General features: G+C 36.4%; 1 protein-coding gene across 1 annotated transcript in view; it reads left to right on the top strand.

The window, feature by feature from the left end:
* ANKRD26 (ankyrin repeat domain containing 26) overlaps positions 1–17,516 on the top strand; it is a 110,383-nt gene extending 92,867 nt beyond the window's left edge. The window contains exons 25-30 of the mRNA XM_077772392.1: positions 675–745; positions 1,077–1,170; positions 3,871–3,983; positions 5,082–5,208; positions 16,482–16,772; positions 17,298–17,516. Of these exons, the coding sequence (XP_077628518.1) occupies positions 675–745; positions 1,077–1,170; positions 3,871–3,983; positions 5,082–5,208; positions 16,482–16,772; positions 17,298–17,516 (915 nt within the window). The remainder of the gene's footprint in view (positions 1–674; positions 746–1,076; positions 1,171–3,870; positions 3,984–5,081; positions 5,209–16,481; positions 16,773–17,297) is intronic.
* Positions 17,517–17,726: the final 210 nt, after the last annotated feature.

Below are 17,726 nucleotides of genomic sequence, written 5' to 3'. Positions count from 1 at the left end.
TTTTGGGGCACCTGGGTGGCTCAGTCGGTTAAGCGACCGACTTCGGCTCAGGTCATGATCTTGCAGTTTGTGGGTTCAAGCCCTACGTCGGGCTCTGTGCTGACAGCTCAGAGCCTGGAGCCTGCTTCGGATTCTGTGATTCCCTCTCTCTCTGCCCCTGCCCCGCTCAAGCTCTGTCTCTCTCCGTCTCAAAAAGAAAATAAACATTTAAAAAAAAAAGTTATGTTTTTATAGTAGAGCCAAGGTTGATAAACTCCTATAAGACCATTTAAATATTTTAGGCTTTGTAGGCCACAGGTGTCTGTTGTAGCAGCTCAACTCTGCTGTTGCAGCATAAAAGTAGCCATAAATCAGCATGTAGAGGAGAGTGTGGCTGTATCCAATAAGCTTTTAGTTACAGGGGCACCTGGTTAGCTTTGTTGGTTGAGCGTCCTGACTCTTAATTTCGACTCAGTCATGATCCCAAGGTTGTGAGACCGAGTCCCACATCAGGCTTGCCCTGAGCTTGGAGCCTGCTTAAGATTTTCTCTCCTTCTGGCTCTCTTCCCTGCATGTGCTCGCTCGCTCTCTCTCTCTCTCTCTCAAATAAAAAAAAATTTTTTAACTACAAAAGCAGGTTATGGCGTTATACTAGATTGTCAGTAGTTAAATGTATTTTTTTTTCTTTATTTTAGTTGCAAGAAGCACAGGATCGACATAGAGATGCCCTAAGACAGGCTGAGAAGATGGAAGATCGTTTGCAAAAGTATAATTTAAAGCATCACAGAAAATAACTGGAGTATTTATAAAGCAGATAGATAAGCAGTACAATATGAGAAATATATTAGCTGGGATATCATTGTTAAGCTGGATAAAAATTCCAGCTTTGGGCTATTTTGAAATGCATAATTTTGCATATTTTCTCTACATTTTGCACATTATCCACAAAACACAACTATAAAAATGGGACAATTGCCAAATCTTCCTCTTTTTAAAATTTTCAGAATTTATGTAATGCCTTCGTTTGTTCAGAAATTCCATGGTATTTTTAAAATTTATTTGTGATCAGACTAATTATTTTAAAATCTACATTTTAGGCTTCAAGTTGAAAATGCCAAGTTAAAAGTTACAATCACAATGCAAGCAGACAAAATTGAACATCTTCAGAAAAACTTGTCAAGTACCTGCTTGGTAAGTCAGTCTCTTAATTTCTGTCTTACTGAAAAGGAATCTTATTTCACTAGTAGTAGACTATAAGCATGTTTTGAATAATATGAAAAATCTCACTGATACAAAAATATTTATTAGGTTTATATTGTTACTACTTGCTAGTAGTGATGTAATTCTTTATAGATGAAGTTGGTTGAATTCATAAATTAAAAATTCATGTAGTAAGGTTTTAATAAAAACTATTATGATAGTCTAAGAAAGCAATATTGTATGTATACCACCTTTTGTTTATCCAGTCAGTGAACATTTGGGTTATTGCCCCTTTTGGCTATTGTTAATAATGCTGCTGTGAATGTTGGCATACAGATGTCTGAGTCCCTGCTAATATTTTTCAGGATGTTTAAAAATTTCCCAAACTTCATGTAATTATTTGATCTTGAATTCTGACTTTCTCTTGTAATCTAAACTGTTCAGTGAGATTTTGAGAATGGGTGATTTTAATGATGACTTGTAATTTGTAATTACAAATTTGCAATGTATTGTCCTCATTGAGAATGACTCCTAGGTCGTTATGCAAAATGTTTTTCTCAAAGGAATGGAATTTTCTCTTTGTTGGGTTTTGTAAAGGAAAAGAAATGCCAGTGAAAAAGTAGAAATGGCTGCTCAGTCAGGGCCTTACATAGTAACATAGTGGTCCTACCATTGCAAGTTCAGAAACTAATTGTTTTCCATCCACTTGAGTCAATCAGCCTTTCAAAGATTTAACAATTCAATCCTAGAAAAGAATAATGTGCAATTCAGGATTCTAATTTATTCATATGTAGTGAAACCATATAACTGTTTACCAAGCAGAACAGTAATGTCATGCCACTCTCACCCTCCTTTGTAGGAGAGGCTACCAATGAGTTAAGATGAGAAGACTACATTGTAAACCCTAAGTGGGAGCAATGAGGTAGATACACTGACCAACTAGTTTCTTTCAGTCACAAAAGCTATATACAGGCAAATTTCATTAGACAGCTCTACCCATCAGAGGAACTAGAACATTCTGTTGACTGATCCTTTTTGTGGCTGAAGCAACATTGAGGATTATTCTTTTCTAGACTTCTTATAAATTAGTATTAGCGTACTTTTCATGCAAGTAACATGACACCATGTGGGTAAGAAGTCTACTAAGAATGAAGGTGCTAGGAGTTGTCCTGCTGCTGTGTCATAAAGAAATCTTTAAGATATCAAAAACTAAACTTTGTAAGAATATCTGAAACTGATTAAGCTTATTAAAAAATAATGAGGTATTTTCTGTAGGTTCCTATAAAACTGAATTAGAGTTATGACATGAAATTATTTATTTGTCACTTTAAGGTCTGCCCATGTGAAACAAAAACTTAGATAGCTTTCCACCAACTCAGTCCATAGCCCTGACTTCTCTAGAAGTTTCTTTAGTCATGAATCCCCAGGCCAGCTAAGGGGATTTGGGTTAAGACATTTGATGAATACATGCTGAAGTGAAGAATCTGGATTGGGAAGAAGAGGTAGCTCCAGCCTACTTAAGCTTCCTAACAACATAGTCAAGTATGTGTCTGAAAGGAACTTCAGAAGGTAACTTCCATAAAGTCAGATCTCTATGGAATAAGAAATTACTCAAAAGGAAACAAAGGCAAACAATTGATAACCCAGCCCTTGTGAAAAACTTTGATGTTATAAAAGAAAAGCAAGACAAAGTATTCTGGTCAGCATCCTAAGGGTAAGGGTGCCCCCTGTGATTAAACAAGAAAAATACGCTCAAAGTAACGCCAAAAAGAGTCCAAAAAAAATGTACAAGATTAGCTGTCTGCAAAGGTTCTGTATCAAGTAATGATATTTGACTGTGTAGGTCCTTTAGAAATAAAATGGGGTTAGAAGAGCAGAGGGAGGGTGTGGTCGTTGTTATCCGCCGCTGCTGAGAAGTGAAGCAGGATAAAGACTTTCAGGAAAACAGGTCCTTGATGAGACTCAAAATTTCTTAGTGGAATTACAAGATCGAAATACAGTGTAAAATAAGGAAATCAGTGAGGAAAAGTTGAATCTGTGGATGAGATGATACATTAAAGAATGTTTGAGTCCAGTGAAAGGGGAGAAGCAGGATGACAAAGCTACAAAAGTGAAGTAAATGGTTAATATAAAAGGAGATATTGAAGTCTTGCAGAGAATGAGAGTATCTCATTGTAAAGTCAAATGATCATCAAAAAAGTAATGAGGACTATATGGGAAGTTTTCAAAGATTATCTTTAATAAGATGTGATCTCACAAAACCCAGAGTATCTTAAGCTACTGATGCAAATGTTTCTAGGGCATCTTTAGAAACTAAAATGTAAATATAGCCACTTTCAAAATTTTTTCATTAATACTTAATATGGATAAGAACCTGTATATTTAACAAGTAAATCTTGGCAATTTAAATTCCAAAAAAATTAAAGATGAAAATGGAAAATCAGTTAAAGCTGTTTTAAGGAAGATCTCTGTTTTGAAAATTTGTTTTTATTGGCATCAAGTTTATAAACTAAATTTTATAAATTAGTTATAAATGAGAAGTCATCAAATTTAAAATTTAGATTATAAAATGTAGTATATAAACCTACCCAAACCTATTACTCATGAATTCATGAGAAATAATATCTTAAGAAAGAAGAATGAGTCTGTAGATTTTTAAAAATATTTTTCTCTAACATTTTTTTTCTGAAGTCTGAAGATGAAAGGGAACAACTAGAGAAATTTATCGAGTTAAAACAATCTCTGGAATATCGTTTGGATCAAGAAATGAAGAAAAATGGTGAATTAGAAAAAGAGATCACTGGGTAAGACTATTCTTTCAGATCATTTTAACCATTCGTTAGTCAATTTCACTGTAATTTTACTTTATTAAAACTTAAATACAAATTCATGCCAAAGTATTACACTTAACTTCTTAATGATTCTTTAATATCAGTAATGCGTTTAACATAGTATGTTAACTGCACTCTTCGTTGACACCTTCTTTGTTCTTTTATCTGTATCATTATTTAACAAAATCAAAAAATTATCTTGCTTTGGCCTATATATTCTTTGTGCATTGTTTAGTTATAAAATGTACATAAGAAATATGTGTCTGATGTAAAGAAGAATAAAATGAGCAATCATGTTTTTACCACTCAGATTAAATAACATGTTTTCCTATGTCTCTGAAGCTCCCAACAGGCTTCCTATTTGCTGAGTCCTTAGGTTTGTTATCTGATTCTCATCAATATCTTTCTCTCATTTAATGTCTTTCTGTACATTGTTCTGCATCCCTTTCACTTTGCTAATGTGCTAGCCAAGGTATCCAGATTTTTTCCTAAAACATTCTCATAGACTGTTACACATTATCTCTTTGTTGATTTCCTTTCTTCTAAAGCTTTGTCTTTTTCTTCTTCCTCTTAACTCAGTTATTTCCTTCCTGTTGCTCTATTTTGAATGATCTCCTTTGATGTTTTTTGTATGTATTTTCTTTTGTTCTTGTAGACTGTAGTCAGTAGGTACAAAAATGTATTTTTATGTCTCTTTAAAACATTCATATGTAAGTATGCTTTTCTTCTTCACCTTGGGTACTAACCTCTGGTTTATAGCCAATATTTAATAATGGATTAATTTTTTATGTTAACATACTGAAATGGATACTAATAACTTATTTATAAGATCTCTTAAGAGAGTGACAATAGTAACCCTTTAACTGCCATATGTGTCATAAAAATTTTCTTCACATATTCTGCCCAAGGCTATAATTTAGTTAGTATGCTCTGTTCAAACAATGTGAGATTGGGACAGATGAGAGATCATAACTTATAGATTCATTTATATGATAGAAATTATAATATCTATTTAAATCATTATTAAATATTTACTCTTAAGGAACCTAACTCATTGTATACTTTCTACAGATTTAAGAAACTCTTTGAAATGACAAGAAGAAAGTTAAATGAATCTGAAAGTGGAGAGCTTTGTTCCCATGGTGATTTAACCAAACAAATTGAAATGAATATTCAGATTAATATGTTAAAACATAAGGTAATTTTTAATCAAATTTTGGGAACCCAAAATCACTTAATTGTGGGAAAGAAATTGCTTAGTGTTTTGAGCACTGAAATACAGCTTTTTCTATTAATTTGATATAGTTGATATATTTTTCAGTAGAAAGGCCATACTGTTGACTCTTATGTATCGAACCCTGGCTATTGAGCGAACGCCCAGCAGCACACTGTGACACAACACCAAAACATTAACAGCAAAGTTTTGTTGTTGTTGTTGGGTTTTTTTTGTAACAGCTTTATTGAGATATAATGAATATATCAAGTAGCTCTCTCACTTAAAGTACGCAGTTCAATACCTTTTGTTCTATTCAAAGAATACCACAATCAATTTTAGAACATTTCACCACTCTAAAAACAAATCCTGTATGCTTTAGCTGTCATCCAATGCCAGCTTCCCCTTCCTGACTCTTAGCCCTAAGGAATCACTACTCTACTTTCTGTCTCTATAGATTTGCCTATTTTGGATATTTCTTATCAGTGGAATCACAGTATGTGGTCCTTCATGACAGCCTTCTTTCACTTAGCAAAATGTTTTCAAGGTATATATTTTGAGGCATGTGGCAGTACTTTATTTTTATTGCTGAATAATATTCCATGGACACATCACATTATATTTATTCATTTGTCAGTTGATGGGCCTTTTGGTGGTTCTGCTTTTTGTCTGTTGTTAATATTGTTACTGTGAACACAGATGTACAACTTTTTATGTGAACATGTTTTCATTTCATTTGGGTATCTACCTATAAATAGAATTGCTGGTTCATATGGTAACTCTGTTAAACCTTTTTGGTTTTGGTTTTGTTTTTTAAACCTTTAGAGGAGGGGCACCTGGGTAGCTAAGCCGGTTGAGTGGCTGAGTCTTGATTTCTGCTCAGGTCATGATCGGAGGGTCGTTGGATCAAGCCCTACATTCGGCTCTGCTCTGAGCATGGAGCCTGCTTGGGATTCTCTCCCTCCTTCTACCTCTTCCCGAGTTGTGCACTCTCTCTAAAATAAATTAAAAAGATTTTTTTTTAAGTTTAACCTTTTTGAAGAACTGCCAGACTGTTTTCCAAAGTGGCAGCAGCATTACATTTTCATCAACAGCTTTTGAGGGTTCTCATTTTCCCTGATTCTTACCAATGTTTGTCATTATTTGTTATTTTTATTATAGCAATTCTAGTGGGTGTGAAATGGCATCTTGTGGTTTTTGGTTTGCATTTTTCTTATAACTAATGATGTCGAACACCTCTCTTTTTATGTGATTATTATCCATTTCTAGATCTCCTTTAAAGAGCGAATCAGTTCTTTTGCCTATTTTTCTACTGGGTTGTCTTTTCATTATTGTAAAACTTATTTAAATATCCTAAATACAAATCCCTTATCAGACATGGGATTTTCAAATATTTCCTCATATTTACTAGCTTGCCTGTTTGGTTTCTTGATGGTAATATTTGAAGCATAGAAGTTCTTAATTTTGATGAAATATACTTAATCTGCTTTTGGCTTTTGGTGTCTTATCTAAGAAACCATCGCCAGATCCAGTCACAAACATATACACCTATGCCTTTTTTCTAAGAGGTTTATAATTTTAGCTCTTAGATTTTAAGTTAATTTTGTATACATGCTATGAGGTAGAGGTCTAATTTTATTCCTTTGCATGCGGATATCCATTTTTCCCAGTACCATTTGTTTAAAAAGACTATTCTTGTTCCATTTAATTGTCTGGCACCCTTGTTGAAAATCAGTTCACTATACTGTGAGAGTTTATTTTTAGATTCTCAATTTTAATACATTGATCTAGATGTCTGTCCTTACGCCAGTACCAAATCAAATTTTATGAAAACTCTTTCCTAGTTATCTTGCAAATTATTAGTCACTTACATAATGGTAAAAAGTCAGTGTAGGAGAATTTAACTTTACTCCTATAGAGATTTTTGTTTCTTGAAAGGACCCTTTACTAGCTTAGGCCTTNGGGGGGGGGGGGGGGGGGGGGGGGGAGGGGAGAGAGAGAGAAAATTTTCCGCAGGCTCCACACTCAGTCTAGAGGCTGATATGGGTCTTGATCCCATGATCCTGGGATCATGACCTGAGAGTTCAAAGCTCAGCTGAGGGCCTCCTGGGTGGCTTAGTCGGTTAAGTGTCCGACTTTCGCTTAGGTCATGATCTCGCGGTTCGTGGGTTCGAGCCCCACGTCGGGCTCTGTGCTGACTGCCAGCTCAGAGCCTGGAGCCTGTTTCAGTCTGTGACTCCCTCTCTCTCTGACCCTCCCCTGCTCACCTGTCTCTCTCTCTCTCCTAGAAGTAAATAAAACATTAAAAAAAAAAAAAAAGCTCAGCTGACTGAGCCACCCAAGTGCCCCTCGTGTTCAAACTTTTAGTCTCTCATTCAGTGCCTCCCACTACCATTTCCATCAGATCTTGGTCATAAGATCTGTTAACTTAGTCTGCTATTTACTTCATTATATTTTATTACCTCATTATAATGTATAGACTCACCCGTAGTTTTCACCATCTAGGAAGGAAAAGATTAACTCTGGGCTGTTCATCTTTCCTGTTTTGAAATCTTGCTAATCCACCATTTTGCAATTCACAATTAGATCCTCCTTTGAGCTGGTTCTTGTGTGTAACACTGGTGTTAATGCTGTTCTTGGCACAGATCCTACATTCTTGGAAAACACAGGAGCCCGTATCCACCTTTTTACTTAAATAGAAAGATATGCATAGCTGTATCTTACAGCTCAGTATAGAATTAGTGGAATAAACATTACATTCTTCCAATAAGACAGCTGTAAAAAATGAGGTAGTATTAAATTGATTTTTCAGAGATAAATAGTAGATTAGTAATTTAAATTACAAAAAAAAATTTCAAAGCCAATTTGTATGATATGTTGAAGCACTGTGGTACAACATAGAGATAAGGTGGTTTTACCTCCCCACACAAACAAGCTTGGGGTAGGGTAAAGGAGAAATTGTAGTTAATTTAAGTAGTGCCAAAGGACAGTACATTTCTTTTGCTACTGGAAAGATTAAAAATGATTCCATAATGTTCTCTTTATTTCTTCACTGAGGAAAGGAAATGAAGATTGAGTATTAAGTTGATGAAAAAATACTCAAAGCTGCCTATTTCTTTTAATTGACATCACATAAAAGGTCCAGTTTTTGTTATGAAGCTGACTCTTTCTAGTTTTTCAACTATTGTACTTCAAATCATATGTCCCTCTGCTTGGCAGTCTTTCTTCTCCACTAACTTGAGGGGAAATTCTAAAGAGACATTTCTGCCTAGTTGTAAGAATTGTTGGCATTGAAGGGAATCTTAGAAAAAAATCTTAGAGACAGGAAGATTAGCAGAGAAGTAGGAGGTCCCAAGGCTTGCCTCATCCCATAAATAAAACAAGATAACTATCAACTCATCCTAAGTACCCCAGAAATCGACATGAAGACAGAACAAACTAAAGGGAAGGAAGAGGTGACATCAGAGAATGCAGCTGATGCAGAAATGTGGTATAGAAGACAAACAGATCAAAGCAGCTGCGGAGGGGAGGGAGTCATGGTCGCATAGAAGGGTGAGAGAGAGGCGCGCACACGGAAACACACAAAGAGAACATTTCCCCATAGACACTAGCTTGAAAAACAAGAGGGGCTGAATTTCCTGTGTTCTTGCAACCAGTAGAGCTTAAAGCCTGGAGTTCTAAAGGGCATCAGGTTTAGCTGGGATAGGGCCCTGCAGGCACTGCACTGCTCTTGAAGAGAGGGCAGACAAACAACTTGGGAGCACTACAGCATGGAAACCGTGATCTGAAGAGTGCCTGGGGCACTCAGTGGGGACATTATTTGCTCTTCTCAGAACATGTCCCTGAGAGGCAAAGTTGAGAGAGACCCCTCTGTAGGAACAAAGCAGCCTGCTGTCACCATCTCCTTCTCTTACCCCTCAGCACAAACACAAAGCCACCTGCAGGAAGCAGTGCTTCATTAACACTGGCTACCTAACTTACACTAGGCACCACCCCCTGGCGCTCTGGTGGAAGTACCCTTCTCAATCACTCTTGCTTGAGGTCTAGCACAGCAGACCCCCCCTCCCCCAGAACACCAGGACAAACCTCTGCACACCACCTCTCAACCAGAGAGTTTTGCAGGGTCTCAGTTCCAGTGGACTTGGTGGCACATCTCATTTTGTAAGCAGACCAGAGTACACCTAGTGAAATCTTGCTACATTGAGGCCAGGGACAAAACACTCCCCAGAGCAGGCAAGGAGAGCCTCTACAGATGATTGCCTGAAGGATAGTGTAGACAGAACACAACAGCAGATGACATGCAGCCCACACTGATGACACTCCCTGAAGTGCAAGACCCTGGGCATTATATGCCATCTTTTACATACATCTGTTACTTTCAGGAGTAGGTGTCATAACTGGCTTTTCTAACACACAGAAGATGGCAGATACTTAGACAAAATGAGAAGACAGGCGAATTTATCCCAAATGGATATGCCATGGCCAGAGATCTAAATGGGACAGGTATAAATAATGTGCCTAATGGAGAATTGAAAACCATGATCATTAGGATACTCCCTGGACTTGAGAAAATAATGGAAGACATCAGTGAGACCCTTACCACAGACATAAAAGAATTAAAGAATCAGAGATGAAGAGTGCAGTAAACGAGATTAGAAACACACTTGATACAATGAAGAGCAAACTAGAAGAAGCAGAGGAACAAATTAATGACCTAGAACACAAAGTAATGGAAAGCAATGAAGCTGAAAAAGAGAAAGAAGAATTATCCAACACAAGAGTAGACTTAGGGAACTCAGTGACTCCATCAAATGTAATGACATTCATATTCTAGGAGTCCCATAAGAAGAAGAAGAGAGAAAAGGGGGCAGGAAATTTATTTGAAGAAATAATCGCTGAAAAGTTCCCTAATGTGGGGAAGAAAATAGACATCTAGATTAAGGAGGTACAGAGATTTTCCATCAACATCAACACCAAGACATATTGTAATTCAGTTTGCATAACATACTGCTACAGTCTTTTTTTTTTTTTTTTTTAAATAGTGTTTATTTTTGAGGGAGAGGGTGCACAAGCAGAGGAGGGGCAGAGAGAGAGCGCGAGCAAAAATCCCAGGCAGTCTGTATGCTCAGTACAGTGCCCAGTGAGGGGCTTGAACCCATGAACTGTGAGCTCATGACTTGAGCTGAGATCACGAGTTGGATGCTTAACTGACTGAGCCACTCAGGCACCCCACTGCTAAAAATCTTAAAAGCAACAAAACATGTCATTAACTTCCATGAGAAAACCCATAAGGCTAAAAGGAGATTTTTCAACAGAAACTTTAAAAGGCAGAAGGAAATGGCATGATATATTCAAAGTGCTGAGTGAGAAAACCCTGGAGCCAAAATACTCTATCCAACAAGGCTATCATTCAGAATAGAAGGAAAGATAAAGAATTTCTCAGGCAGGCAGAAACAAAAGGAGTTTTGACCACTAAATTAGCCTGCAAGAAATATCATAGGGGACTCTTCGAGTGGAAAGGAGAGGTCAAAAGTTACAGTATAAAGGCAGGAAACATAAAAGCAGTAAAAATGAGTATGTAAAAATATCAGTCAAGGAACTCACACAAAAGATATAAAATATAATACCTTATTTAAACATGGGGAGGAGAAAAAAAATGTTTCTAACCTAAGTGACCATCAACTCAGTATAGGCTGCTGCTATATGAAGCTGAAATGTACAAATTAATGCTTACTATATACCAAATCCCACTAATAAACATGCAAAGAAGAGAAAGAAATCCAAATATATCATTAAAGCATATTAGAGAAACATCAAGGAGGAAAGATAAGAAAGGATGAGAGAAAATCTCTAGAAACAACCACAAAACAAGTAGTAAAATGACAATAAATACATATCTGTCAGTGATTACTTTGGATGTAAATGAACTAAACACTCCAATCAAAAGACATAGGATAACGGGATGAATTAAAGAAACAAATGGCCTATCTATATGCTGCTTATAAAAATCTCATTTTAGATATAAAGATATCTGTATATTGAATGTGAAGGGATGCTTGCACTGTTGATTAATGCAAACTGATGCAGGCACTCTGGATAACAGTATGGGGGTTCCTCAAAGAAATTAAAAATAGAACTACCCTATGACCCATCAACAGCACTACCAAGAATTTATGCAAAGGATACAGGAGTGCTGACTCATAGGGGCACATGTACCCCAAAGTTTATAGCAGCACTTTCAGCAATAGCCAAATTATGGAAAGAGCCTAAATGCCCATCAACTGATGAATGGATGAAGAAGATGTAGTTTATCTATAAAGTGGAATACTACTTGACAATGAGAAAGAATGAAATCTGGCCATTTGCAGCAATGTGGATTGAACTAGAAGATATTATGCTAAGCGAAATAAGTCAGAGAAAGATACCGTATGTTTTCACTCATGTGTGGATCTTGAGAAACTTAACAGAAGACCATAGGGGCAGGGAAGGGGAAAAACTAGTTACAAACAGAGAAGGAGGGAGGCAAACAATAAGAGACTCTTGAATGCAGAGAACAAATTGATGGTTGATGAGAGTCGTGGGGGAGAGAGGAAAATGGGTGATGGTCATTGAGGAGGGCACTTGTTGGGATGAGCACTTGGGTGTTGTATGTATATAAGGGATGAACCATGGGAATCCACCCCCAAAGCCATGAGCACATTGTACACACCATATGTTAGCTAATTTGACAATAAGTTATATTTTTAAAAAAATGAAAGTAAGGGGATGAAGAAGAATTTATCATGTTAAAAGAAAAAGTAGCAATACTTTCATCAGGCAAAATAGTCTTTAAAACAAAGACTGTGGGGTACCTGGAGGCCTCAGTCATTTGAGTGGCCAACTAGGTTTTGACTTAGGTCATGATCTTATGGCTTGTGGGTTTGAACCCCATGTTGGGCTCCATGCTGACAGTGTGGAGCCTGCTTGGGATTTTCTCTCTTCCCACCTCTCTGTCGCTTCCTAACTCTCTCTCTCAAAATAAATACATAAATTAAAAAAAAAAAAAAAACAAAGACTGTAACAAGAACCAAAGAAGGCTACTATATAATAAAGAGTATAATTTAATAGGAAGATCTAACAATTGTAAATATTCATGCACCCAACATGGAAGCACTCAACTACATAAAACAATAACCAAACCAAAGGAACTTATTAATAATACAGTAGGGTACTTTAGCACCCCATTTCCATCAGTAGATCTTAACAAAAAATCACCAAAAAAAACACATCTTAACAGAAAATCACTAAAGAAACAGTGGCTTTGAATGACACAACGGACCTGATCGACTTAAGAGATATATCAGAACATTCCATCTTAAAACAGAATACACATTGTTTTCAAGTGTACATAGACTATTCTCCAGAATAGATCACAAACATAAAATAGGACTTAATTATTAAAAAAAAGATTGAAGTCATACCACACACCTTCTAGACTATAATGCTATAAAACCAGAAGCCAGCCACAAGAAAAAAATATCTGAAAAGACCACAAATATATGGAGGTTTAATAACATGCTACTACATTGAATCACTAACCAGAAAATAGAAGAAGAAATTAAAAAATACATGTATACAAATGAAAATGAAAAAACAATGCTCAAAAAAACCTTTGAAATGCAGCAAAAGTGGTTCTAAGAGGGTCTAGCAATAGAAAGAAGTCTACTTCGTGAAGCAAGTAAAACCTCAGACAACATAACATTCACCTAAAGGAGCTAGAGAAAGAACAACAGATGAAGCCTGAACCCAGCAGAAGAAAGAAAGTAATAACCATCAGACCAGGGGGCGCCTGTGTGGCTTAACCGGTGAAGTGTCTGACTCTCGATTTTGGCTCAAGTCAAATTTTGATCTCACAGTTGTGAGATGGAGCCCTGCATTGGGCTCTGTGCTGGCAGCGTGGAACCTGTCTGGGATTCTCTCTCTCCCTTCCTCTCTGCCCCTCCCTCCCATATTCCTGTATGCTCTCTCTCTCAAAAACAAAACAAAACAAAACATTAAAGCAGAAATAATGATACAGAAAACCAACAAAAAACGGATAAAACTGGAACAGATCAATGAAACCTGGAGCTCATCCTTTGAAAACGTTAATAAAATTGATAAAGCTTTAGGGGCGCCTGGGTGGCTTAGTCGGTTAAGCCTCCAACTTTCGCTTAGGTCATGACCCCGCGGTTTGTGGGTTCGAGCCCCGCGTCAGGCTCTGTGCTGACTGCCAGCTCAGAGCCTGGAGCCTGTTTCAGAGTCTGTGTCTCCCTCTCTCTCTCTGACCCTCCCCTGCTCGTGCTGTCTCTCTCTCTCTCCTAGAAATAAATAAAACATTAAAAAAAAAAAAAATTGATAAAGCTTTAGCCAGAGTTATCAACAAGGAAATAGGAAAGACCCAAATAAATAAAATCACAAAAGAGAGAGTAGAAATAACAACCAACACCACAGAAATACAAAATTTTATGAGAAAATTATTATGAAAAACTATATGCAACAAATTGGACAAATTAGAACAAATGGATAAATTCCTGGAAACATAAAAATTACCAAACTGAATCAAAGAAATAGAAAATTTGTAAAAAATCAGTAACCAGCAAAGAAATTGAATCGGTAATCAAAAAACTCAACAAATACAAGTCTTGGACCAGATGGTTTCAGAGGTGAATTCTACCAAATATATAAAGAAGAATTGATACAAAAAAGAAAAAAAAAATATTACTACCTGTTCTTTTCGAATTGTTCCAAAAAAAAAAAAAAAAAACAGAAAAGGAAGGAAAACTTCCAAATTCATTCTATGATGCCAGCATTACCCTGATAACCAAAACCGGATAAAGACACCACAAAGAGAATTACAGGCCAATATCTCTGATGAATATAGATGCACAAATCCTCAGCAAAATACTAGCAAACTGAATCCAACAATACATTAAAAAATCATTCACCGGGGGTACCTGGGTGGCTCAGTCAGTTAAGTGCCCAACTTCAGCTCAGGTTATGATCTCATGTTTCATAGGTTTCAGCCCTGTGTCAGGCTCTGTTGACAGCTTGGACTCTGGAGCCTATTTCAGATTCTCTGTTTCCCTTTCTCTCTGTCCCTCCCCTGCTTGCTCTTTGTCTGCCTTTCTCTCTCAAAAATAAACAAACATTAAGGGGCGCCTGGGTGGCTCAGTCTGTTGAGCGTCCGACTTCCGCTCAGGTCATGATCTCGCGATTTGTGGGTTTGAGCCCCGCATCAGGCTCTGTGCTGACAACTAGATCAGAGCCTGGAGCCTGTCTTCAGATTCTGTGTCTCCCTCTCTCTCTGACCCTCCCCTGCTCACACTGTCTCTATCTCTCTCAAAAATAAATGAAAAGAAACAAACATTAAAAACAAACCTTCACCATAATCAAATAGGATTTATCCCTGGTTTGCAAGGGTGGTTCAATATTTGCAAATTAATCAGTGTGATACATCATACTAATAAAGGATAAAATCATATCATTTCAGTAGATGCAGAAAAAGAATTTGACAAACTATTATATCTATGATGTAAACCCTCAACAAAGTAGGTTTTGAGGAAACATACCTCAACATAATAAAAGCCGTGTATGAAAAATGCACAACTAATATCATCGAACTGGGGGAAAATTGAGAGAAAAACTTCTTACATCTTCTAGTTACCTGCTTCTTCTCATTAGCACTGTTTGTTGTTAATAAGTTAATCTTAACATTTATTACATCCTACTTTCATGGGGACCAGTTTCTACTATGTAAATTTACGTATCTTATCTCTTTTTTTCATCCACTTTTCAATTTATCTTTTTTGTTTTTTAACAAACTCCCCAAAGTTTAGATTTCTTTTGTTCACAAATCTGTTAGGAAAAGTGTAGCCAGGATAGCCTGTCTCTGCCCTACTCAGCGTCAAGTGGGGCAATGAAAGGTTTGGGGCTGGAACCATTAGAAGATTTGTTCACTCACGTCTGGTTGTTGATGCNACACCACAAAGAGAATTACAGGCCAATATCTCTGATGAATATAGATGCACAAATCCTCAGCAAAATACTAGCAAACTGAATCCAACAATACATTAAAAAATCATTCACCGGGGGTACCTGGGTGGCTCAGTCAGTTAAGTGCCCAACTTCAGCTCAGGTTATGATCTCATGTTTCATAGGTTTCAGCCCTGTGTCAGGCTCTGTTGACAGCTTGGACTCTGGAGCCTATTTCAGATTCTCTGTTTCCCTTTCTCTCTGTCCCTCCCCTGCTTGCTCTTTGTCTGCCTTNATCTTTTTAAAAAAATGTTCATTTTTGAGAGAGGGAGAGAGACAGAGTGTGAGCAGGCGAGAGGCAGAGAGAGAAGGAGATGCAGAATCTGAAGCAGGCTCCAGGCTCTGAGCTGTCATCACAGAGCCCAACGCTGGGCTTGAACCCACGAACTGTGAGACCATGACCTGGTCCAAAGTCAGATGCTTAACTGACTGAACTACACAGGTGCCCCTAAGTATGATCTTTTATTTTGTAGAAAGTAACAAAGGATTACAAGATAACAATATTGAATTAAAATATTTTTTGGCTGAATAAATATGGATCATCTAACTAAATTTTTATACTGGGAGATAGGATTTCTTAACCTTGAGAATCATTTCTCCTGGGAATCCAGTTCAGAGTAGCATAAGACATTTGCAGCTCAGAAAAAGGCTTGTGGCGTTAGAATAATTATTTATAGATTCATTCATTAGAGTCTTATTTTCAAATAAGATAATTTCCTTATCTTGGGAGGCATTTTTTGACTTAAGCATGCATAAGTCCATATGGCATTGCTAAAACTTCTTTTAAAATTATGGGGAAGGGGTCAGACTTTCTACTAAGAGGTGATGTATTTTATTGAAGAAAGATATGCAGGAATCATAGAAAAAAGTAGAAAAATCAAGGGCAAATGTTGTGTAGTAAAGACAGTGGTAGCCAAGATCTGTTTGAGTAACACCTGGTGGCTCTAAGTTTGCTTTTGATTTTCTGAGTTACTTAAGGTTCCCGATTCTGAAAGTCTCCCATAGTACAGATAACATTTTGTTGCAAATGAATTTATTTCAGAATTTGAGTGCCTGGCTGGCTTAGTTAGTCTTGATCTTGAGGTTGTGAGTTCAAGCCTGACACTGGTTGTAGAGATTACTTAAAAATAAAATCTTAAAAAAATTGATAGTAGTTTTGAGTTAGACTCTTTTCACTCCATTTCCAAACTATTATTTTATTCATGCAGGTTGATGACCTTACAACAAAACTGGAAGCTGCATCTTCACAATATCTATGCCTGGATGCAAAAAATCAAGCTCTTCAACGGGAGTTATTATCTATGAAAGCGTTAGAAAAGAAATGTGAAAAACTAGAGCGCAATAAAAATAAGTTAGAACAAGAAGTAGTAAACCTCAACAGTCTTATAGAAATGTATAGGGTACAAAACAGTCAAGTAGAACAGTATAAACGGGAGATTGAAGAAAGAGCACGACTGGATGTAGTAGAAAAATTACAGGAAGTCAATCTGTTCTTACAGGTTAATTTATTGATCTGTAATGTGTTTTAAGTCATTTCACTGCAAATTACATTTTGGATATATGTATTGTATCGGTTTCCTCTACTTCCTTTATAGCAATTTGTTTTATAGATTTCTGGAGGCATTTGTACCTCCCTTTAAAGATTTCAATTTTTGTCATTATTCTCACTAAATTGAGAGGAAAAGAAAAAATTATGATTTAAAAAATTATTCTCACTATTAAGAGGAAGAGAAAAATTATGGTTTAAAAATTGTACTGTACTTGGATTATTCTTAAGTTTATTGTTGACTTTAAACATTTTTTAATTCTGTCATTTGAATTATCAGATTGCATGAATACTAATACAAGAATGATTGTACTTTATAAATCAGATTTAATTCTGTTGACATTAATGATAAATATTTTACACTTCAGCTTTTTTTCCACTTAAAATTGCTTCTTGAATTATTGACTCAAACTAAAGGAAACAAATATAATTATTCAGATTAAAACTATTCTAAAACTATCCTCTTAATTTGCATTAGATGCAAGCAGCATCTCAAGAAAAGTTAGAAAAGTTAAGAGAAAATGATACAGCTTCAATGAGAAGTCAAATGGAACTCAGAATTAAAGATCTGGAATCTGAACTCTTTAAGAAGACTTATCAAGAAACTTCTAACTTAACAGAATTGGAAAAATACAAGCAACTCTACCTAGAAGAAGTAAAAGCTAGAGAGTCTTTGGCAAATAAGCTTAATAAGTAAGTCAAAACAGAATCATAGAAACCAATTTAGCTTATTAATTTGCTTCTAAAGCGTAATTTTTGTGGAGCCAGGATCATGAGTAGGAAGTGAAAGCCAACTAGAGAGTAGAATTTTGGAAAATGATGTTTGTAAATGAACTTACCTTCTCAAAATGTTAGTCCAGGACAGTTTGCATCTCTCTTCCTTTTTTTGGTTTTACATGACTTTATT

This window comes from Crocuta crocuta, unplaced genomic scaffold, assembly GCF_008692635.1.
Source record: "Crocuta crocuta isolate KB4526 unplaced genomic scaffold, BGI_CrCroc_1.0 scaffold96, whole genome shotgun sequence".
NCBI lineage: Eukaryota > Metazoa > Chordata > Mammalia > Carnivora > Hyaenidae > Crocuta > Crocuta crocuta.
This window is presented reverse-complemented; position numbering and strand designations above follow the sequence as displayed.